Source organism: Myodes glareolus, chromosome 8 (genome assembly GCF_982192425.1).
Source record: "Myodes glareolus chromosome 8, mMyoGla1.1, whole genome shotgun sequence".
Lineage (NCBI taxonomy): Eukaryota > Metazoa > Chordata > Mammalia > Rodentia > Cricetidae > Myodes > Myodes glareolus.
In genome coordinates, this window is record NC_142033.1 from 73,258,312 (window position 1) to 73,282,406 (window position 24,095).

Sequence of the window (24,095 nt, forward strand, 5' to 3'; positions counted from 1 at the left end):
TTTAGTTTATATGCCCAGTTTAAAATAACAGGTAATGGTACCCAATTCTCAAGTGCCTTTACAGATCTGAGAGTATGGCATTTAACAAAAGAGCTTCTAACTCAGAGACATGCCAGCTTCTGCAGCATCCTATAGTTCGTCCAAGAAGATGCATGGTTACAGAAGACCTTCTGCCTCCAGGCTTGCCTTTGGGTTTGGCAAAGTCACCCACACAGCAAAAAGCAGCCTTCCACCTCTTCAGCTACCTGGATGCCACCCAGGGAATCAATGTTCTCATTCTGCCAAGACAAGTAGACTAAATCCCCCCCACCCTGCTGCCGCCACAGGAAAATCTTTGGGCCTCTTGTACTCAGCAGCTAACAGCAAGCACTGCTTCTAGGCTGGTGTTCTCCAAGGACTAAGGAGAGACTTGGGATTGCCTGTGTAGCTAAAAAAGCTGTCTCATTTTTGCTCATTTATCCCTCCCAGATCTGTCTAATGGCATTTGATGACTTAAGGTACTGATAGCTCATTACTTTATTTGTTAAGTTTCCTGCTAAAATACAGACAGGTGTGCCTCTTTCACAGGCTTCATAGTCCAGGACTAACAGGTTTCAGGTGTATCTTAAAAATCCAGAGTTCCCAATTCCCTTTAGTTGTCTTCTAAAATGTTTATACCTTTTAACCTAAAGCAATAGCCTTTTGCTATGACAACAAAATGTAAATCTGTTCCAGTTGTCTTGTCTTACAGATACCTACAGGTTCTGGGAAAAAGTTCTGCTGCATTATCAAAAAAAAAAAATCTGGTCTGGTAAAGGTTAACAGTCTCCAGAGAGTGTTTTAACCATTCTCATTTTCAAGCATATTTTACAAGTCACTCCTCCTGTCTAGGCCAAGATCAACTTACAAAGCACTCTCCAGACAATGCCAAACACCGGCACCAGCTCCTGGGACTTCACCATTGGTACCAACTCTCCTGGATCAAGGACACCTACCAACTAAACTCTTGTTGTATCTGATACACCCGAGCCTCACCTGTACTACCAGGGCACTTCTCTGTTCCATTCTTTCTGGAAGTTAATGACTTCCCATGGCTAGCCCTATTCATAGGGCCAATAATAACACTATTATTTTCTCCTAGCCTCCTGCCTTCTCATCTCCCTCAAAAAGCAGCTGCCTGAGGACTCCAAGATGAGAGTAAACTGGATGCCCCTTCCAGCCACTCCTCTTGCTGAGCAGGAGCCCACCAACTCCCAGCTCCCCCTCCCATGTTGCCCCATGCATGCAGGAAATAATCAGACTTGAACCAACGCCCCTACATCCAAGAATTCTGGGATGTTTGGTCAAAAGTGAGACCCCATCCCCTACCATTTATCCTTGGAGCACCAAAGGAGCAGGAAGCTCCATTTGGAGTCCCCTCCCCTGGGAGTCTCCGCCAGTGACCCCTCCCCAGGGAAGGTCAGAACCACTCCCACAGGCTATTTAGGCTGCTGCCTAGAAAAGGAACACGTGGTCTCCAGGTTTCGCCTGGCCTTCCCTGCTCTTTTCCCCTCGCCAGGCTTTCCTGGTGCCACCCGGGAGCATAGCATTAAACGTGGGCATCTTTTATTCGGTCTAATTTGGTCTGATTGGAATTATTTGCGTCAGTGGAGGGGCTCGTCTTAAGAATATTCCTAACACACATGAGAGCAAATGTATGTACCTGAGAGTGGGGTGCACACCGAGGCCCACGGGTATAACAACTTTTTGGAGTTGGTTTCCATCCACCATAGGTTCTAGAATAATACTCCGGTGGTCAGGTCTCACCATTAGACATTTTGTTTTGTTTTGCTTTGATACAGGGTCTCTCTAGGTAACCATGGCTGGCCTGAAACTTGCTATGTAGACCAAAATGACCTCCAACTCACAGAGATCCTCCTGCCTCTGCTCTGGAACTGCTGGGATTAAATTGTGTGTGCCACTGTGCCCTGCTCCACCTTTAGATTTTTTTTAATTTATTTACTCCTCACCTCAACTCTGAAAACATTTTCATTATCCTGTTTTACTACAGAGGAAGTAGAGGCATATATAAAACCCTTCTTTTTTTATTTGGACCGGGTCTCAAAAAAACCAGGCTACATAGTCAAAGTTGGCCTCAAATGTTGGATCATCCTGTCTCCACCATATAAGAGCTGGGAGGAGAGTGATGAACCACCATGCCCAGCTCAAAGCTCTGTGTCAGGGATTAGGACTCTGTCATTCCAGGCGCCTGCGGGGCAACCTGACCTCCAGCGCTTCGCCAAGAACACCGCCAGCCATCTTACTTGTAGTCTTCAAGAACCACAACTCCCGGCATGCCTCACGACAGCGGCCCACTATACACAACAAATCCCGACGTGTCTCTGGGCGATCCGGAGTGGAGGGTTCTAGAAGGCGTGACGTGGGGGGTCGAAGCGGGTTCGGAGGCGGGTTCTTGTGGGCAGCGGCGGTGGCCGCCACTGCGGGACCTGAGGATACACTAGCGACTCGGGTGGCGTACGCAGCCTCGTCTCGAAAGCCATGGCGGCGCTCGGCCGGCCCTTCAGCGGCCTCCCTCTCAGTGGCAGCGCGGACTTCCTGCAGCCGCCACCGGCCTTCGCGGGCCGGGCCTTCCCGCCAGGAGCCACCGGCCCCGACCTGGCCCCGCGGCCGGGCGCCCGCGTTGCGCCTAGCGGCCCGGGCGGGAAAGCAGCGCGCGGACGGTGAGGAGCAGGTGGGGCGGGCCCGTTACCCCGCGGGACGTTAACCGTGAGTCCCGGGTCGCTGACTTGGCGACTCACCGAGGGTCCTCCGGTCTGGCCGGTCCCTCTACACGCGCGGCCGCCGGCCGGGACAACTTTGAGAGTCTCTGGGACACCGCGGTTCCTCATCGACACAGAAATGGGACCTGGAGCGAATGTTCAACTGTCACTGCCCCGACAGAAGTGACAACTTCAGATTTCCTAGTCTGGTTATTTAGAATTCTCCGCAAGACATGACTGATCTTGGGCACAGAGAGGGATATGCAATTTGTGGCGGGAGATCCCGATAAGTAGAGCGAGAACTATGGGATGCAGAAATCTTATATATTTAAGTTCCTGTCTTGGTTGACTCATATGTTTTTGTTTATTCCAGCAGTGTTTCCATTCACTGTAGAAAGAAACACAAGCGATTGGCGGAGGATGATGAGTAAGTTTCGGAACCATTTGTCCTCTTTGTGATTGCTGTTAGCTTAACACACGTATCCTAATTTAAGTGAAAAAGGTGAAACATATATATCTCTTCTAAACCACTGACATTGTGTGCCTTTTAGGGGCAGGAACTGGGTAGCAGTCTCAGGTAGAGAAAAACTCACTCTGTAACCAATGTAATGTTTGAATTTTAAACTGTGTCATTATAGACACAGAAATTAGAGGGGAGAAAGGAACATCAAAAGATATAAATTGGAAAGAGTTTGTGTTCTTGACAAGAGGTAACCTTGTAACCTGTTTCTTCTCCGGAGGAAAATAGCAGTCCAGAAACTTTATGGCCATGTGTGCTTCAGTTGTTAGCTTTTGTAGCTAGCTACCTTTTCACACTGCAATGCATGGGGGGAGGGCTGTTTCCTTTTACTCTGCTGTCTTACAGCTTATTCCAAATGAGTGTATACAAGGTCTACCTGTTGGGTTATTTTTTAAGAGACAGCCTCCCTATGTAATCCATCTAGTCAGGAACTCACTTTGTAGAGCAGGCTAACCTCAAATTTAGAGATCTGCTTGCCTCTGCCTGTTGAGATTAAATGCCACCATGCCTCAATACCTGCTTGCTTGCTTGGGTTTGTTTGTTTGTTTGTTTGTTTTGATTTTTTTTTTCGAGACAGGATTTCTCTGTAGCTTTGGAGCCTGTCCTGGAACTAGCTCTTGTGGACCAGGCTGGCCTTGAACTCATAGAGATCCGCCTGCATCTGCCTCCCGAGTGTTGCTGGGATTAAAGGTGTGCACCACCACCACCCGGCTCTTTTCTTATTTCTTATTATTGCATATGTGCACAAATGCCATGGTGGACATGTTAGAGAACAATATTTGGAAGTTGATTCTCTCCCACCATGTGGGTTCTAGGATCAAATTCAAGTTGTCGGTTTGGGGGCAAGCATCTTTACTTACTTTTTTTTTTCTGTGCTAAGGATCAAACCTTAAGCTCTCCCCCCATTGAGCTTCATTTATCCCAAGCCCTGTCCTGGATGGTTTAACTGCCTGTGTGATTCTACCCCCATCCCTTGTAGAAACCGAATTCTTTCCTAAGAATGATGGCTCACTCCAGTAATTCCAACATTCTGGGGGTGAGATCATGGAGTGTGAGGCCAGCCCTGCACTATATAAAACAAACAAAAGCCAGTAATCTCAGCTCTTGGAGGAAGATGGAGGCAGGAGGATTAGACATTCAAGACCATCCTCAGTAACAGATTGACTTGCTGCTTGCTTGGGATATATGGGACTCTGGCTTAAAAAGAATTAAAAGAAACTTTGAATTGGCCAGATTTGTTGATGCTTAGATTCATAATTTAAAAAAAAACAATGCTTGAAGGTTGCTTACTTATTTTTATGAATAGTGAGTAAAGGTAGACTTGGGGTACAGGAACCAGAAGTCGATCTTGGATGTTGTTTCTTAAGTATCATTCACCTTTTGTTTGTTTTGAGACAAGGACTCACTCTGCTGTCCAGTATGTGGAGGCCAAAGGTTGATATCAGGGGTCTTCCTCAGTTGCGCTTCATGTTATATTTTGAGACAAGATATCTCACTTGAACCCAGAACTTGCATTTTGCTTACTCTGTGAATCCCCTCTCTCCTGTGCCCTATAATTACAGTGGGCTACCTTACCTACCTGTCATCCAAGTATACTCTCTTTTTCATTCTGGCCAGCATGTGTTTTATCCACAGAGCCATCTCCCTAGCTGCCCATATAGTTTTTGAAGCAGGGTTTCTCACTGGCTTGGAGCTCACCATTAAGCTGAGGTGAGTGAGAGGGTCAAGCAGATCCCAGGGATATTGTTCTCGCTGCTTCTCTGGTGCTAGTATTACGAGTCACCATGCTTGACTTTTTTTATGTTGGTTCTGGGGATTGAACTCAGGTCCTCATACTTTCATGACAAACACTCTTCCCACTGAACTGTTTACCCCAGTCCAAAACATAATCTAAAATCAAAAATTCCTAGATTGGGGGTTTGTTCCCTTAGGGTTGCTTTAGAAAACACAAGAACCTTTTTTTTTTTTTTTTGTAGTGCTCTAGATTATTGAATTCTTGATTCTAGTGTTTGCTTAAAGTGTGGAAACTAACCAGGTGTGGCAGCACACACCTTTAATCCTAGTGCCTGGGAGGCAGAGGCAGACAGATCTCTGTGATTAAGGCCAGTCTGTTCTGCAGAATGAGTTACAAGATAGCCAGAGACACAGAGAAACCCTGAGGGGTGGGGAGGTGGGGGTAGAAACTATAGATTTAAAAAGTTAACTCCCTTTGATTTGTGAATGGAGAGATTGAGGCCTTGAGGGAGATGGCTTAGACATTTAGATATTATTTGTGTGTGAATGTGCATTCACACATGTATGCTAATGCTCAGAGCCCGGAAAGTCCCTGGAGCTGGAGGTGCAGGTGGTTGTGAGCCACCTGATATAGGTGCTGGGAACTGAAGTTGGGTCTTGCAATTGTGGTGCATACTCTTAAGTGATGAGCCATCTCTCCGGCTCCTAGACGCCTTTTAGTTCGTGTTTTCTTTAGAGCTTAACCACTATTGCTCTTCAGTTATTAGCAGAGCAAGCCTACAGTCATGAAATAACCTAAAAATCAAAAAACTATTTCATAGATGAATTGTTAGATATTCTGGGAAATTGCCTTTTCTGTCTCGATTTATGCTTTTTCTTAGCTGGTGTTTCACAGGCATGTACTACCACACCCAACCTAAAGCTTTTTTTTTTTTTTTGACAGAATTTCATGTAATTCTGGCTGTCCTAGAACTTCTGTATAGCTAACTCTGACCCTAAATGCCAGATCCTCCTGCCTCTTATCTCCTAGATATTTCTAGTACTTTCTAGTGAGGTATAATTCTAAGTCAAACATATATAATGGAGTCTGATTTCTTTTAAAAAAAATACAGGTTTAAGAAGGCATTATTCTCAGATTTTACAGTTCAAAAATTTTAATAATTGATTTTCACAATGTTAATGTGAATTAAAATTTTTCCCTTATAAACATTTTCGTTCATTTCCTTTGACAATGAGTTTAGTGAGTCTGAATTGGGAATAATGAATGGGCATTTTGTTTACATGGCTGTGATCTAGTCCTGATGCTGCACATACGGCTGCCATGCAGAAGAGATTGTGGTCTAAATACTTGTAAAAAAAAAAAAAAAAAGAAAAGGAAAACAAGGCAGCCAACTGTCTGTCTTGCTGCAAACTGCTTTTAGCTAGCAATGAACACATCGTAGTGCTGATACATGTGATCTCATGGTAAGTGCTTTAACAGTAATTGACTTCCTATAAATTATAGAAGTAGAACTCAGGGTCTCTGACTCTGCGCCTCAACATTGAACTTTCCTTTACTGGGACCCTTTGGAAGGTCAGGTGACCATTTCTCAGCCCTAGTTTCCAAGTATTTCCAAAAGGAAGAAGCTGGGTTGATGAATTCTGAAATCCCTCTTAAGTACTAATATATCTAGGAAGTGGATGGGATATGTTATGTTAGGAGAAAGGAAGATCACATTATTAGTCAGGGACATACAGCCAAAGGCATGAAATTTGTGCTAATGGTCTGTTCTTATGGTACTGATGCATACTTTAGTAGATGCATGTGTTTACTCTAAGGAAATATAGGGTGACAGCCAGATACTTTCTCATGTTGGTCAGGGAATGTGATGCATCAATGTTAAAATGTAGCTGGGGCAGAATTGCTTTGTCTTTTCAATATGTATGGGTGTTTTATCTATGTGTGTGTTTGTGCACCAACCAGGTATATACCTGGTGCTTTTAGAGGCCAGGACAGAGTATAGAATTCCCTGGAACTGGAATTACAGATATTTGCGGATACTGGAAATTGAATCTGTGTCCACTGGATAATACTCTTGACTACTGAGCCACCTCTCCAGCCCTACTTTGTCTTTTTTGTTGCTTTGCTTCGCACTTGATCTCTCCAACAGATTTAATCCTTTAAAAGGTTAAAATCTTGGAGGTGTTGCATAAATTGGTTAAAAAAAAAGAAGAAGAAGAATAAAATTTCTCGGAGAAGCTGTGAAGGGAAAAAAGACATATTCTAGCTGTAGAAAAAAACTAAAGATTTTTAGATGTAAATGGAGACTACGCTTTTATTTCCCAGCAACCCAGACCTAAATAATTATACAAAAACTATATTAATTACAACACTGTTTGGCCAATGGCTCAGGCATATTTCTAGCAAGCTGTTACATCTTAAATTAACTCATTTCTGTTATTTTATATTTTACCATGAGGCTCCTGGTTTGTTACCTCACATTGATTTCTGGGAAGCAACATGGCACCTGTCTAACTCCACCTTCATTCTCCCTGCATTCAGTTTTGTTCCCCCCCCCCCAGCTGTATTCTGCCCTGCCATAGGCCAAAGCAGCTTCTTTATTAACCTATGGTAATAAAACATATTCATAGCATACAGAGGGGAATCCTTCATCATCTCCCCTTTTCTGTGTAAATAAAAGGAAGGTTTTAACTTTAACATAGTAAAGTTATATATAACAAAACAGGCATCAAGCAAGAATTACAGTTACAATATTTAGTCTATTTGTAGAAAATATTCTGTCATCTATTTTATCTTTGTGAGTCTAAAGTTTCATATCTAATTTATCTTTTATCATAACTAAGGAAAGCCAGGTGGTGGTAGCTGCACACACCTTTAATCCCAGCATGTGGAAGGCAGAGGCAGGCGGATCTCTGTGAGTTCGAGGCCAGCCTGGTCTACAATTGCTAGTTGTAGGACAGGTTCCGAAGCTACAGAGAAACCCTGGTCTCAAAAAAAAAAAGCAAAAAACAAAAAAAAACCATAATTAATGAAAACTGTAACTCTCTTCAACTCCATCAAAGACCCCAGAAGGATATAGTATTACCTAAGTAAATAGGAAGTTTATTGTAAGCAACTTCCAAAACTCTAGAATTGACAGAGACATTTCACTGTCTGGACAGTCACTCAAAGTTCTTCTGTAACGTTAGGGCATCCATATTCAGCCTACAGGCCCATAGTATCTGGCAGGATTTTCCATGAAGCAGGACATTTGAAAGACTGTTATGCCAGTATTGGTAGTTTGTCAGTCATTTTCTTCTATACCCTGCAGAATGTCTGACAGACTCTTTTTTATGAGGCAGGAACCCTGAAGGACTGTCTCATCGTCTTTTGGCAAGTTCAGCAGTCATTTTTCTATGGGTCCTATATGTCCAGTTCATATAGCATACCGTCAAGCAGTCCAGGCAAGAGCAGTTTCTTGCCCAAATGGCTAGACTATTACATTGAAGGCAGATTTCATAATGAGTTTTTTCAATGCCCATCAATCTCTCTGAAGTAATTAGTGCTGCCAGAAGCAGACTCACCATCAAGAAAAGTCTTAAGTTTTTAAAACCTTTTAAATGCCATATTCTTTCTGTAGGTCTTTGAAGTATTTGAAGGTTACCTATCCATCTGAAATATATCTATATCTAGAAAAACCTAGCATGACTGTAAGTTTAACTGTTATAGACAACTGTTAATCTGTATTAACTATACATTACATTTTTAAATGAGCCGCATAAACATAATACCTTAAACAAGGTATTACTCATTTCCTGGCCACCCAGACCCAAATAATCACATGAAAACTATATTAATTACAATACTGTTTGACCAACAGCTCGGGGGTATTTCTAGCTAGCTCTTACATCTTACATTAACACATTTCTATTTTATATTTTACCACAAGACTGGTGGTTTTTTATCTCACATCTTGCTTTTTGGAAGACTACCTGACTCCACCATTTTTCTCCCTGCATTCAGTTTAGTTTTACTGCCTAGTTATATTCTGCCCAGCCATAGGCGAAAGAAGCTTCTTTATTAATCAATGGCAATAAAACATATTCATAGCATGCAAAGGGGAATCCCACATCATTTATATTTAATAATTTGATTTGAAAAGATAATAATAATAAATTGGACCTAGAGAGACAGCTCAGCACTTGTTCTTGCAGAAGACCCTCAGACTGAATTCCAAGCACCCACATAGTCACTCACAGATGTCCATAATTCCAGTTCTGGGTATCTGAGACCTCTTCTGGCCTCCACAGGCACACATGTGGTACACATACATGCAGTCAGAACACTCAAACATAATAAATAGATCTTTTTAAAACTGAATAAATTGGAACTGGGCATGATAGCATGTATCCTTAATCCCAGCCTGGCAGGCAGAACTCTGGATGAGGACAACCAAGAATACATAGTGAGAATTTATCTTAAGAAAAAAGAATTATTTTTTAATTGACTAGAAAAATGTCTTAATTTCATCTATAAAAGGTTTTTAACTTTTTTTCCCTTCTTTTTCTTCCTACTGCTTCTTCTTCCTAGGTGTCCATTAAGAAAGAAGCGATTGACTGAAGCTGAACTCTGTACAGTTGCTAATGAATGGGCTCTCGACACACACCAGGGTGTAGAAGGTCATGGGGTAAACACGTGTCCTAGTGGTCTTTCTGTACCCAGCATGCTAGATGCTGTCTGTGAAGAAATGGATCAGACAACTGCAGAAGCACAGTGTGAAGTTGCCCGCAGGAGGCTTCAAGAGATTGAGGACAGGTACTGACAGTGTGTGTTGCAAGGCTTACTGTGTCTCCTGTGTACCAGGTCTCTTAAGCAGTTAGGGGCATCATTTGAGAGATGGAGGTATGAGAAATACTTCAGGGTGGTAGAGTGAGCTCTTACAGCTCAACTCAGCAGTTCTCCAGGGCACATTATTCAAACTTGACTCCATTCCAAAACTTTGTTACGTGAATTACTAAACAACTCTTCCCACTGAGGTGAAAAAGGTAACCTCATTTGGTCACTTAATCTCTTACTATAACACCTGTGATTTTACTCTTCGAATTTTAAATTTTGGTTATTTACTGCAAGAACATATAATACTTTGACTAATTCTTTTCCTTTCTATGTTTCTACTTCGTCATTTAGGATAATTGACGAAGATGAAGAGGTTGAAAGTGACAGAAATGTTAGCCACCTCCCAAGTCTTGTCCTTTCAGACACCATGAAAACGGGTTTGAAGAGGGAATTTGATGAAGTCTTCACAAAGAAGATGATTGAGTCCATGTAAGTTACGGTGCATATCATTTCCAGTACCTGATCCAGTACCTGGGAAAGGGTCAGTATCAAAGCCCATCAATTCTTACAGGAAGACTAGGAACTACATTTTGAAACCTGGTTTATCTGTTTTTCTTAGTTATTCAGGCACAGCATGGAGACCTAGGAAACAGAAAGTGACATATCAAATGAGTCCAACAATTAAAATAGTTATCTCAAAGCCCACAAACCATAGAATAGCCTTTTGGAGCCATTTTAGAGTATTTAGCTCAATTTGTTTTGGGGAGTGGGAATGTTACTATGTGGCCCAAGCTAGGTTCAAATTTGCAGCCTCTCTGCTACCACTTCTTTTGCTTTTGATTTAAAGCATGGTTTAAGCTAGGCATGGTGGCTTACACAGGTAGCCCCAGCAGCATTAAAGAGGCAGAGATACTAGTTTCTGATCTACATAGTGAATTCCAGGCCAGCCAGGACTACGTAGTGAGATTTTGTCTCAATAAAAGGGGGAAAAAGAAGAATGGCAAAACATAGTTTTAGGATGAATATGATAGTGCAAAGCCAGACTAAGAGGTCTGTGTCTAAAAATAAATAAATAAATAAACAAACAAACAAATAAATAATAGGGGCTAGGGAAGTGGCTCTTGGTGGAGTACTTGCCATGCACCTCTGTAAACCCCTAGGTTTCATTTTTAGTGCCACAAAAAAGAAAAACAGAAAATAAGCCCATAGTTTAATGAGCTCAGTTAACTGGTTTATCGTGTTTTCAGAGCAGAAGCAGCAGGCGAGAACAGGCAGGCTTAGGGGAGGGAGTAGTGACTAACGGGAGAGACTAAGGAGGGAAACGGTGGCAAACACAAACCTGCCAAGCAAAGTGGTAGACTGAAGAGAGCTCTGCTTGGTGTGCAGGTTTCAGTCCTCATTGTCTGCTGTGCAGGGTAACAGGCAAGCTATAAAGTACATGGAAGTACTGTCTGGGAAACCTGGACTTAGTACTCACTGAGTGTAAGTTAGGGTCTGAAAAGGGCTCTTGGGACCCAGACCCCAATAGTGCTGGGTATAGATGGAGTGGAAGCCGTTCAGCTACTGCTTGGTGGGAGAGCCAGAAGGTTTTCAGTCAGGCCTAGCTTAAGTTTATAATTAACTACTCAGGCCCGAGGGTGTGTAAATAGTGTAGCCATCATGTATGCAGGTGACATTGCCCTCCTGTTCAAAATAGTGTCTGCTGCTCATAGTAGTTTTCCAAAACTTGTCCTTTGAGAATATTCTTCATTGTCATCTTTTCTTCTTCTTTATTTCTGGTCCCCAGATGATTTTCCTATAGAAAATCTACTTTGGAGATCAGATGGGTTCTTATATAGCACAGACTAGCCTAGAACTTCTTTCCCTCCTGCTGAAGTGCTGGAATTACAGGCGCTACTTGCAGCTGTGGCTGGGAGAAATACACGTTTGTGCATATCTGGTATAATTGTTTTGGTTTAACTGCAAAGCATTCCACTTCATAACAATATGAAACAGAAAGCCTCAGAAATTAGTATGCTGGTCCAGGATTTCATTTTTATTTATAATTTAATATATGACCCATGGGGCTAGGGAAGTAGTGTAGTACTAGAACAGTGCTCACTTTACATAAGACTCAGTACCACAATTCAAAGCTTAAAAAACTGTAGTCATGCAGATCTGCTCATTGAAAACATCTGTGTATCATAGCTAGTGATGTAGCTCAGTGGTCCTTAGCATGTGAGGGGCCTTAGCTCCATTTCCAGCACCCCATAAAATAAATCTAAGGACCTATTTTTCTTTCTTTTCTTTTTTTTTTTTTTTGTTGTTGTTACTGTTTTGTTGTTACTGTTTGAGCCAGGGGTCTCTCTGTATAGTCCTGGATATCCTAGACATTGATATGTAGACCCAACTTGCCTTGAACTCACTGAGGTCTGCCTGCCTCTACCTCCTGAGTGCTGGAACTAAAGGCCTGCATCATTACTCCCAGCTCAGGGGTCCTGGTTTTCGCCTGGATATTTTATATTATTGCTATTTATGGTTTAAAATATAAGCAGGGCTAGTGAGGTTGCTAAGAAGTGGAACACTTACATGTGTGAGGTCCTGCCTTTAATCTCCAGCACATCAGAGAAAAAATATTTACATATAGAATGGTGAAACTATATATTTGAGGACCGGGGAATAATGCTCACTTCTTAGAGGATGTACTGCTCTTGCAGAGGACTGGAGTTCGATAACTGACACCCACAACACCCGCCCACATCAGCGGGCACCTACTACACACACATTCATGTTTCCATACACACATACACCCTTTTTTTTTTTTTTTTTTTTTTTTGGTTTTTCCGAGACAGGGTTTCTCTGTAGCTTTGGAGCCTGTTCTGTATCTAGCTCCTGTAGACCAGGCTGGCCTTGAACTCACAGAGATCCTTCTGCCCCTACTTCCCAAATGGTGTGCACCACCACTGCCTAGCACATATATATATATATATTTTTTTTTTAAGTTCAGTTTGAATTCTCCTAAATATCTCTAGCTCTCTTTTAAAGCTAAACAAAACAAAATGTATCGGATAGCTTCACGTTTTGTGTATCCTTGTACAGTGGCCAAGCTAATCCCTGTCATTCCAAGTTTAGTCTGTCTGCTGCTGAAGTGAACTCTTATTTTTTTTAATTAAAAGATTTAAATGTACATAATGAGAACTGATGAAAGACATCAGGATAAAAATAACAGTGAGACTGTGGCAGTAGTTACGTGGGTAGAGATACAAAAGAACAGCAGGCCGGCACTTTGAGGACCACTAGGTCTTAACTGAGGCTGTTGAGTAGTGAACGGAGTTTGTTGACGGAGATTTGCATGTCCTAAAGTTTTTTATAGACATCTGTATTTAACATCCCAGGAGCCGTCCTTCTATGGAGCTTGTGCTCTGGAAACCTCTCCCTGAACTCCTTTCTGAGAAGCCAAAGCCATCTTCTAACCCTAAGAACTACATGGGAGAGAGCCAGACGAAGCGTGCAGCTGCCAGCACTGCCTTTCCACAGAGAACTGAACTGCTGCTAGAACCTCGGCACACAGACACACCACTTTACCAAGGTCTGGAGACAGCTGCAAGCACAGAGGAGGAGATGGAGCTCTAGAGACCAGTTTCTGCTCCAGCTTGGCAAGTTCTAGAAGGCTCCTGTGTTGAGTAAATGAGCCTGCCTGTGTATAGTATAGGGACCTGAAAGTTTTATGAAACGGGTGTAATAACTCCACCTGTGATTTGGGGTGGGACTGTCGTTGTGGGTAGCCATTTATTGAATTCAACGTTTTGCCAAGGAAGCTTATCTCAAGGGAAATACAGTTTTCTAACAGGCTTATCCAAGAAATGTTACAGTCTCTTTAAAGACAACCATAGACGCTGAATGTGTTACAGTGACTTAAGTCATCTGTCACATCATTGAAGCCATTCATTCTTAAGATGATTATAAAGAGGAATGCTCCCAATTGCCACTGTACCCTGACAGCTGAGTATTGAGCTTCTTGTAGTGGTAACTGTACGCTTGGGGAGCGGGAGGGGAAAAAACAGTAGTTTGGGTCTCTTGCGAAGGACTTGAAGGCACAAGGGAAACTTGTGTTGGCGGCAGGTCGGTATAGCTATTATTACTCAAGCAGTAGCCCTTGGTCTCCTCTAATGACTGATAAGCTCAGTTGCTCAGTAATGTTTACACCTCAGTTAACTTTAAGTCGTTGATTAAAAGAGTGTGAGGTAACCCTTGTGTGACTCGCCGGTAAAAGAAGGGTCTTTTCATGAGGACGTGCAGTGACAGCTAAACTCAGCGTTGGTAGATTCTAGAGTTTAGAAAGGGAAGCTTGCACTTGTATTAGCAAGTTGAGTTTTTTAAACGTTGGTTTTGAAACAGTGAATTAGCTGAGAATAGATGGACAAGTGTCTTGGAGATTTAATAGCTCATTGTCCGGTGCTTAAGCTATTGTACAGTAAGCCTAAAAGTTAGTAGAAGATGGCTTCCTGCCAGCAGGAAATCTTTACCCTTTGAGTACCCGAACCGGGCTCAAGGTGTTCTTTGGGAATAACCAGGGTTAAAGTTTTTAATTTCTCAGGAAGAGCTCTTCAGCATGGCAGGACATGTAATGAAGGCTTGGCAACTCCTTCCGCGCTGTAGAGCAGTCTGTGTAAGGTGGTGGCTCTTTTCCACAGCAGAACACCTCAGTTCAGTTTTCATTTTCTGGGGTTCTGCTCCCTTTGTAGGGGGAAGAAAAGAAAAAGATTTATGCCAAGTAGAGGTGAATTTTTAGAAACTAGCTTCCAGGAATTTTTGCAACCCATGCTGAAATCCCTCCTGTGGATGGCATAGAAGTCACGAGTCTGTCCAGGGGACTGTTTCTTTTGCCTATTCTTGCTCTCTCTCTTTCTGTCTGGATGTCAGGAAAAGGTGTAATGTTTAATATTTAAACAAAATATTTATGTCTACACAATAAAATTACTCCAGCTTCAAACCAGTATTGAAACCAGTTGGAAACCAGCTAATTGTTTCTTCACCTCAGACTCAGAGGTGAATGAAACTGTCTTCTTCTGTTGAAATGTGCAAGTGTTTGGCTCATGTCATTTGAAAAATTCCTGACTTGTTTAATGGGACCAACTTGTAAAGTTTATAGCCTTAAAGAAATCTCTATGCTAAGACGTTTTAGTACAATTTAGAAGCATGCAGGGACTGCCCAGAGTTTGGAGTTAGCCAGTGTTAGAGTGGGAAGGAAGTGGCAGCTTTCCAGAGGGCACAGACACTAGGGCCACCTCTCATCAAAGGCCTGAAGCGGCTTTGATGCATTTGGTAACCACTGAAGAGAAGAGGCGGCTTTTAAGGAAGACACAAGCAAAACTTTTCAGGAGTCCTTATCTGACATGACCCTTATTTTTGCAGGAAAGTGATATTTCATGCTCCTTTATCTTCTTGCACATATTTGTACAAAAAATTTTCTTCATCCTTGTGGTGCTGATTCATCTGACTGTCTCCACAGCCCCAATGCCTCTGCGTCCTGTTTTCTTTTCTAGCATAAGGCTTTGGCTTTGCCTTAAGGTTTTCCTAGGGAATTAACAGGTCTTTTCATCTTGTATAGTTTTTGAAGCATGGATCGAACATTGGCTCTATATGCTAATGTGTGAAGGTCAGCAGTTATCTAAAGCAGGTGAGCGTCAATGAACAAATGTGTGTTTCTCTGAGTTTGAGTCAGGTGTGTTGGGGTTTGTTTCTTTTTAGATTCTTGGATTGGGTTTTTGTTGTTCTTAATATGAAGAAATAATGAGAATCCAGTTTTCATAATTTAAATCATTCAAAAACTACTCATTCTTGAAAAGATAAAATATAAAATTTAGAAACAAGCAGGACAGGACTTAGACTAAGTTACTGCAGGGAGAACGCTAACCAGCAGGCTCATTTGCTACTCTGGATCTGGACCCTAACTTTAATAGTGACAAGAATGGTACAGTACTAAGAACATTCTGGAAGATGGTGTCAATTTTGCTTTAAAAATGAGACTCTGGTTTTTCTGTATTTTATTATTTTCAATAAAACTCAAGTGTTTTGAACTTTTTAAAGTATCTTTCATCCTGTACATAAGGAAATGAAATAATTTTTTCTTGCTTTCCTTTAAATTTTAATTAAGGTAGCTTTCCTGTCAGTGAAAAACTCACACTTGTCCTGAATTTGGATACTGTTGGGTTAAAAGAGCAGTTTCTAAAATAGGCTGTTTTGCCTTTGTAAATACACCTGCAGCCTGCTTCTGTCTGAGCAGGTCACTGCTGGGGTCCTTGTGATGCTGACCCTTGTGACTAATCCTTCAGTGTTCATATGTGAAGCTGAAGGGACTTGGAACCTTAGAGATAACGGCTTGGCAGTCTGTGATGTTAGTGCATGTTGTTCCTTGGCTAAGAACTGACTGTCACTGGGTGGCAGTATTGCCTGCATATTTGCAATTATTCTTTGATAACTGGATCTCTTACTGGTGAAGCAAGTAGTTTAGCTTTGGGTTGCAGTTGCAGAAAACAAGACGCTGTTTTATTTTAATCAAACTTTGAAAGCCACGGTAAAAGTTACCTAACATAGCTGGTTGGAAACCAAGATTAGAATAGATGGTGACTGTTCAGTATCTAACTAGCTCAATGGGCCCAGGATTTGAGTACAAGATGAACAGATACTCAGGGAAGTGCGGGTTTGGGTGTATTGGTTTGGTTCTGTTAATCCTCTAGTTCCTCATGCTAGTGGTGGCATTTTAGAGATGCATTTTGAACAGTGCTGAAACTCAAACTCTTGCAAGATACTGATGTTGACTTTTCAGCATTGGTTTGGTGGGTAAGCCAGTCATTCTACTTCATGAATGACAGAAGTCAAAACGGTTGCTAGGGAAGGGAGAGTCGTTTTCTTCAGTGGTGTGTGTAGCCACTGGTAAGTTGCCCATGCTACAGTAAACCTCTCCACCCACGCTCATACAAGCAACCTTAGTTAAACTCAGTGGGGTATACTCATACAAGATAGAAGGGGGTGTTATTTAGGAAGAAGGGGTCCAGTGGGAGAGAGATGAAGATAATGGGGCGAATATGATTAAAACACATAAATAGGAGATTGTCAAAGAATAAAAAATTTTAAGTCTCAAGGGTAAAACATGGGTTGATACAGTCCTCTAATCCCATCATTTGGGGAGGTAGATGATGGAAGATCTGAAGTATAGAATAATTGTCTGCTCCATATTGAGTTTGAGCTCAGCCTGGGCTGCATGAGACCCTGTCTCAAACAGGGTCTGGCAGGATGGGCCAGTCAGTAAAGTGCTTTGCTTGCAAGCAGGGTAACCTGAGTTCAGATCCCTAACACCCATTTTAAAGGGGCGGAACGTGCGTATCTGTCATCCCAGCACTTGGGAAGGCAGACATAGGAGGATCCCTGAGGGTTGTTGGCCAACTAGTCTACCTGAATTTGTGAGCTCCAGGTTCAATTTGAGCTCTTGTCTCAAGATGGATACTGATTGCGCCAGATATGTGATGTTCACCTCTGATCCAACATGATACCTTTGGAGATGTATACTTATATATGGACATGTATACAAAAACACAGATACCAAGATACAATCTCTAAAGAGTAAAGATTGAGTTTCTTAAGTTTCTAGGAGACAAGAATTGAACTGGTACTTTGAAATACTCCTAGAATAGGCCATTAGTCTGCTGTTTTGCTCCATCTCATCTAATAGAAAAGCAAGGAAGCAGGTGCATAGCTGTTTTGTGAGGCCCAGGCTGCAGCCATCGCTTGCACCTTTGGTATGAAATTTGGAGTAACACTACATTTTAATAGAGTATTTGGTTTCATAGAAAAAATGTTAATTTTTAGATCTAGTCAGTTTGGTGTTTCATTATGAACATGTACTTGAAAACAGGTGTTTCTCAAAGCGAATCATCATGTCATTTTTGGCCATCTGTGCAGGAAATGAAACCCTGAAATCTTTGTTCTATTCTGTCCTATTGGTGTAGCAGCAGCTTCTTCGATGTGATGCCATTAAATGTAAATGACTTGAGTCTTAACCTATAAGTACTTGTGCTCCAGTGGGTAGGAAGCAAACATATCTGCCTGTATAAACCTTAAATAGATTCTTAGTCCTCAAGTATCCCATTTCCAGTCACAGGGCAACAGCAGGCAGTCCTTATGTTCATAACACTGGCACTCAGCCTAAGTGAACTTGCTTTGCTGAGCACTAGATTGGGCTGTGATGGGCTTACCAGCCAAGTCCCATCCAGACTTGCCCTGAAGTGTGCATGTGGAACTCTCTCCTGTCATAAGTCAACACATGACCTTGTCTGTCATGTGTATGACATGTCTGCAACTGTAGCCTGCTTGACCACACTGACTGAACTGTCAGAATTCCTATTTGTAAGTTTACCCTGATCACCCAAAGTAATCTTAATAGGGAAGATGTATTTACTAAATGGGGGTGAAATGAAGTTCTTTGCCATCTTGTTAGACTCTCCAGGACAGAATGCACAGTAAAGGGTAATGGCATTATCTCTGGAGTTTGGTAGCTGATTTATATCTATCCCCAGGCCTTTTCTTCCTGAATAGATTTGCTCATTTGTTTTGGTGCTAAGGATGGAACCAAGGCTTTGTGCATGCTATACAAGCACTGTACTGAGCTAAACCCCCAGCCCAGTCTTGTGAAATAAGCCCCTATACTAAGATTCCATGAGGGATTGAAACCTTTCAAAGTGGATCATGAGATAAGCTGAACTTCCCAGTGCATAGGATGACACCTGTCAGCTTTGGAGTGCATATAACTCAAATCTTGTTCAGTCGTTAGAGATAACACTGTTCCTCTTTCCAAGTTGTAATTATCTGTCCCCCGGGGCTTCTCAGGTGAAAAGTGTCAAGAGTTGACATCAGGGAATCTGGTACTCCCTGATCATAGCATTTCTTGATATTTGATGCCCAAACAGTAGGTAAGGAGGTTGGGCTCTAGCTCAATGGTATAACACTTGCCTAGTAGGTAGAGATCTTAATAACCCAGTACACTGCCACCCATCTACCACCACAGGGGTGGGGAGGGTGAGGACCAGAAACAGTGGCTAGGGTTCTGTCTCTGCCACTTAGTAGCTGTGATAGTGATCAACCGGTCTGAAGAAACTGTCTCAAAATAAGAGATACTTACGACAGTCAGGAGTTGAAGCAGGTAGTAATCAAAGTGGAAATGCTTTCAGTGACTTTAAAAAGTGCTGTGCTTACTTCAGCTGGATAAGTGACTCTCCCCTAGCAAACAATAAAGGGAAAATATGGTAGCCCTAGAAATCACAGAACAAGGATGCTGCATTGCTTTTTTAATTGCATGGGTAGTTTTAAATAAATGGAGAAAGCACCTTCCAGAAGCTACACTAGCAGGAAGATTCCATCAAGCATTTACATAGTAAATTTCTATAATGTTACAAAGATTCTTGATCTTCACTTGAACTGTACATAAGGAAAAACAAGCCCCCACAGGTTGGTGTTTGTCTGCTTGTAGAAGTACACTAAAGAAACCTGGGAAGCTGAGAGTAGGGAAGAGAAATGGTCAAAGGACATGTCACAAAAACAGGTGTGGAGTTGTACACCTGTGTAAGCCCAGCACTTGGGAGGTGGGGGCAGGAGGGTCAAGAATTCCAGCCTAGCCTCAGCTACATAGTTTGAAGCCAGTCTGGGAAATAACTGTCAAATGACCCTCCTTTTACTGTGAGGCAAAACTACCACCTTTAAGATAAAACAAGAATCTCAAAAGCTGTAGTTCTGAATTACAATATTTTTGAATACCTTAGACAGCTGGGTGTTAAAAGACAATACTTGAATGTTGTCTGTGAAGTTTTAAAAGAATACTTTAGAGGAATTTTTTTCTGCTACCTCCTAGGCAGTATAATGATCAAGGGAAGGGGCACAGTGTTGGGGGGCTCTTTAGACACTAATTAGCTGGGGAAAGAGTTCATTGGCAAAAGTGTCCTCCCAAGAATGGTCTGTACCAAGTGGAGAAGACATGTCACTGAAGGGAGAAGGGGAGCCCTCATATCCACAGTCACTGTAAGCATCCAGCAGGCAGGAAGATGGGTTCAGAGAGTGACTGGATGGGAGCAGGTCTGAGATGCCCAGCTCTGGAATGAAGTCTTCTTCCAAAGGTTCTTTCTTCACTGAGACAATGAATTCAGGGTGATCCTCCTCTGAAGAGCTGGGAGGTGCTTCCTCTATTTTCACTACCACATTAGTTTGGCTCTCTGTCTCAGAGGGGATCTCTAAGACTAGAGGCTTGGTGTATACATGGTCAAAACGAATGAGTTCATTAATGGCTTCCAGCTTGGCTGATGAGGTCCCCACTGACAGAGAAAGGGAGGCTGGTAAGGAACTAGGTCCTTCTGGGTAGACCTCTGGGAGTTCCTCCAGATTGGCAGACTCCGGGGATGGACACTTGAAAAACATGACAGGGTCCAGCTTGTCCAGAATGCCCAAAAGGATATCAGACTGCAAGAGGTAAAACAAGAGTTCACTATTAGAATGAATGTGATAGTCTACCAGGAACACTTAGTACTGAGTTCCACAATGTCAATATTAGGCCTATGCTTTCAGATCACAGGACCCTACCACCACCACCACCAGAACAGCTTCTCCCTACTTCATGACCTAAAACTATGGGAGATTAGGAAAGTGACTGATGCTCACTCCCCAACTCTACCAACACTAACTTCTCTTTCTCCCATTTGCCTGGCTAGGCAAGTCACACATCATATAGATAATACAGAATGAGCCAATCTCATATAGCACTGTAGTAAGGCAGAATAAGCACTACCTCTGAGTCTGAAGAGTCAGCAGTGTCAGAATCCATGGGAAGATGTTCTGGGGAGGTGACAACTGGGCCTGCACCTGCTGCAGAGGTGCACGTAGTCTGAGTGCTGCGGACTCAGCAGACCCGGCCACCAGCCTTACTCCATTTCCCTGGAAGGAAAGACCAAAGTGAGGAAATGCACACCAGGCAACTGTGAGTCCTGCTCTTCAAAACACTTTCTAGAAAGGATCTGGGAGGTGCTCAGAGCATAAGCCTGTTTGCTGTACAAACATGTAGACCAGAGTTCAGCACCAGTGTAAGTGGAGCATGACAATTGTGCCTATAATCCTGATACAAGAGGACCACCAAGGTCTGCTGGCTACCAGCCCTAACTCCAGATTCAATGAGGTATCTGCTTTAAAGGAATAAGGTGGAGAGTAACAGGGCAAAGATGTCCAACATCCTTTCAGTTCTGTACATTTGCACAGATGTGCACAAACACCATTCCTATATAACTACACCAAATAAAGTAGCATATGTCTCTAATTTTAACCCTTGGAGAGTGGAGATAAGAGGATTATCAGCTACATACCAAATTTGGAGCCATCCTGGGCTGCATGAAACCCTATCTCAAAAAAGAAGAGGAGAACGAGAGAGAGAAAAGGAAAAGAAGTCCAGGAAACAAGTCACTTATAGTGGTTCATGCCTATAACCCCAGTGCTCAGGAGACTAAGGCAAGAGGATGAGTCCAAGGCCAACCAGGGTTACATACAAAGACTGTCTCAAAAAGCAAGACAGGGCTGGAGAGATGGCTCAGAGGTTAAGACTGTTCTTCCAGAGGTCCTGAGTTCAATTCCCAGCAACCACATGGTGGCTCACAACCATCTGTAATGAGATCTGCTTTCTTCTGGCCTGCAGGTGGACATACAGGCAAGAACTCTCAAAAAGGAAGGAAAAGAGAAAAGGAAGACTTGATCAGAAGTTCATAACACAAACACCATCTGCTCACATCACAACAGTTCTCAGAGATTTACCTTGGACTCCGTCTCTGGAGCCTCTTCAGAAGCCAGTGCATCCATTCCCAAGCGAGTTCGTAACTCCTGGTTTTCAATCACAAGGCCATGAGTTTTCTCTCGTAAAAGCTGATTTTCTAACAGAAGTTTTTGGTTCTGTAAGAAAATCCAGAAGAGACTACTAAAATGTGATTTGCTGTCAGTACCCTCAGTAAACTGATAAATTCTATGTCTATGCAATTCATAATTACTGTACGCTGGTGGCTAGTGGTACAGATCAGTTGGTAGGGCTTGCTGTGCCACATATGAAGCCCTGGGTTCATCCTCCATTTCTGCATAAAACTAGCATGGATACTTCACGCCTGTAATCCCAGCACTTGGGAGATGTCAGCTGGAGGAACAGAAACTCAGAGACATCCTTGGCTATTCAGCAAGTTAGAGCCCAGCCTAGGACACGTGGGGAAAATGGCAGGGAAGAAGAATCAACTAAAACAAGCTGTCTAAAAATGTCCTAATGATACCTATTACTCTGCTGAGTATAAAATAAAGTGGGGGTGGTGGGCTATACCTAACAAGATAAAGAGAGTTCTTTTAAATAATAATGATATGACCCACTTTTTTTTTTTTTTAAGAACCAGCTGGTGATTAAAACTTTCAAAAGAACAATATCCCTTGCTCAGATTAGATAACAAGGGAACCCTAGAAGGAAGGGCAGCTCTAGTGGGCCTTTGGCAGAACCAGGCTAATCTCTTGAGCAGTCTATCGGTAGTATCAGCTGCCAGGAGTGAGTCACGTCTGCCTTCACCACCTATCTGCAAGGCTAGTTAAACTTTAGATCGCACTTTGAGTTGTATTCTAAAGGGCTGCAACAGCTTAGGACGGGCAGGGAACCCTAGGGCCTGATGTGGAAGGGAAGACAGCATGGCCTAAAGTCGCTTTACCTCTTCTTCCAAATCCACCACTTGCTGCTCCAGCTCGCTCATCCGGGCTTTCTTTCGATCTCGGGCCGTTTGCGCTGCTACTCTGTTTTTCAGTTTCCTGAAGGAAGACATGGAACAACGAACTGAGTCATCCCCAGCTTTCCGGTATCTTCATTTGTAAATGTGACCAGCTGGTGCTTTCGTTGACTTAACAGAATAAGGCTAAACAGTGGTAAACACACTGAGACTCCTCAAAAGGACAAAACCACAGCTTTCCGTGGGCCTTGAAGGCTTGCATGAGTCTCTCCCGGGCTGACATATTCCCGTTGCGTCATAAGCATCTTCCCTCCCCCGTGGCTTTCTGGTTCCAATTCCGTCCAACAGGCTTCGTGCTGGGGCGACAGCCGTGAAGGCGGCTGGGGCGCCACCACCGTCCCTCCCCCAAGCTCAGCGGGCTACCCGAGGCTGGAGACTGGGGTCCTAGTGTTGAGTTCCCAACCAGAGTGGACCCTGCCCCGGGACCACCAAGAGCAATCATTCGCAGAGGACTGTGCGTCAGGCACGCTCTGAACAGTGTCAGCCTCCTCCGACACAGACCTTCGAGGGGCTGCCACCTCGGCTCCGCGCCTTCCTCCAGGAATAGGTACTGGAGGCGAATCTAGGCCACCCTACAGAGCCCTCCCAACGGACACACGTGAGAGGGTCCCAGGCCCGGCCGTACCACCCCGCGCCCCGGCGCCGCCCGCCCGCCCGGCCCACCTCCGCAGCGCCTTCTCCTCCGGGCTCAGGTGCGTGAGGCGCTGCCGCTTGCGAGCCTGCGGCGCCCCGCTCTCCTCGGACCCTGCTGCCCGCGAGTCCGACACCATGAGTGGCAGCGTCCGGCCGCCCGCGGCGGGCTGGCCCGATAGGAGCAGTACTTTCGGGGCTGCCGCGGCCGCGTTCGGCGCCGCTGCCACCACCACCATGGCCAAGAAGCGTCTACGCCAGTGCCGCCACCGCCCCGTGGCCGCTCGCCGCGCCCAGCCTTTCTAGGGTCGTGGCCGTCTGCGATAGGTCCGCGCCGCGTGACGCGAGTCTATTCTCGGAGCCTATTGGTCCTGCGGGCCCAGGGGCGGGCCGATCGCGGGCGGGGCGGGTGTCCAGCGTGGCTGCACAGCTGTCCTCCGCCTGACGAGCTGGGCCTGAGGGCCAGTGAATGCCAGAGACCAGGTTGCCGGGGTCCTCAGCAAACGCGTCCCCTCCCCGTGACAGTGGGAATGTCAGGTTTTTCTCGCTGACCAGATTTCCAGACTGAGTCTCACAGATCATTACCCCCGCCCGACCACCTTTTAGTGTCCAGCGCCACGTCGACCGCTAGAGCAGCGGAAAATAGAACTGGTGGCATGTCCGGCTTGTAGATAGCGGACACACACACGGGGAAATTTTGCAAAATGAATTTTTAGGAAATGAGATAATTGCAAAACTAAATGTAGTCTGGCGTCGTGATGCTCGCCCATAATCTCAGCTCTTTGTTGTCAGTTTGAGGACAGTCGGAGCTATTTTTAATAATAATAATAATAATTTTTTAA

The 24,095-nt window shown here is 43.7% G+C and overlaps 2 protein-coding genes across 4 annotated transcripts; one reads left to right on the top strand and one right to left on the bottom strand.

Annotated features, from left to right (window-relative positions):
• The first annotated feature begins 2,368 nt into the window (after positions 1 to 2,368).
• On the top strand, positions 2,369 to 21,724 carry Ccdc117 (coiled-coil domain containing 117). 3 transcript variants are annotated; one of them, XM_087909124.1, is made up of 6 exons: positions 2,369 to 2,699; positions 3,112 to 3,165; positions 9,563 to 9,787; positions 10,160 to 10,297; positions 13,183 to 13,443; positions 21,513 to 21,724. In XM_087909124.1, the coding sequence occupies exons 1-5, from the start codon at positions 2,518 to 2,520 to the stop codon at positions 13,418 to 13,420; spliced, it is 837 nt and encodes a 278-aa protein (XP_087765250.1). In that variant the 5' UTR covers positions 2,369 to 2,517; the 3' UTR covers positions 13,421 to 13,443; positions 21,513 to 21,724. The 3 variants fall into 3 exon arrangements, with proteins under 3 accessions (XP_087765250.1, XP_085548197.2, XP_085548198.2); XM_085692071.2 differs by lacking the exon at positions 21,513 to 21,724 and having other exon boundaries at positions 2,370 to 2,699; positions 13,183 to 15,876; XM_085692072.2 differs by lacking the exon at positions 21,513 to 21,724 and having other exon boundaries at positions 2,370 to 2,699; positions 3,115 to 3,165; positions 13,183 to 15,876.
• Xbp1 (X-box binding protein 1) lies at positions 19,117 to 23,516 on the bottom strand. The gene is given in 6 exon segments (XM_085692068.2): positions 19,117 to 20,293; positions 20,619 to 20,702; positions 20,705 to 20,764; positions 21,629 to 21,763; positions 22,549 to 22,645; positions 23,287 to 23,516. Coding segments are annotated over 6 exon segments (1,140 nt in total). The 5' UTR covers positions 23,493 to 23,516; the 3' UTR covers positions 19,117 to 19,735.
• Between the last annotated feature and the right edge of the window lie 579 nt (positions 23,517 to 24,095).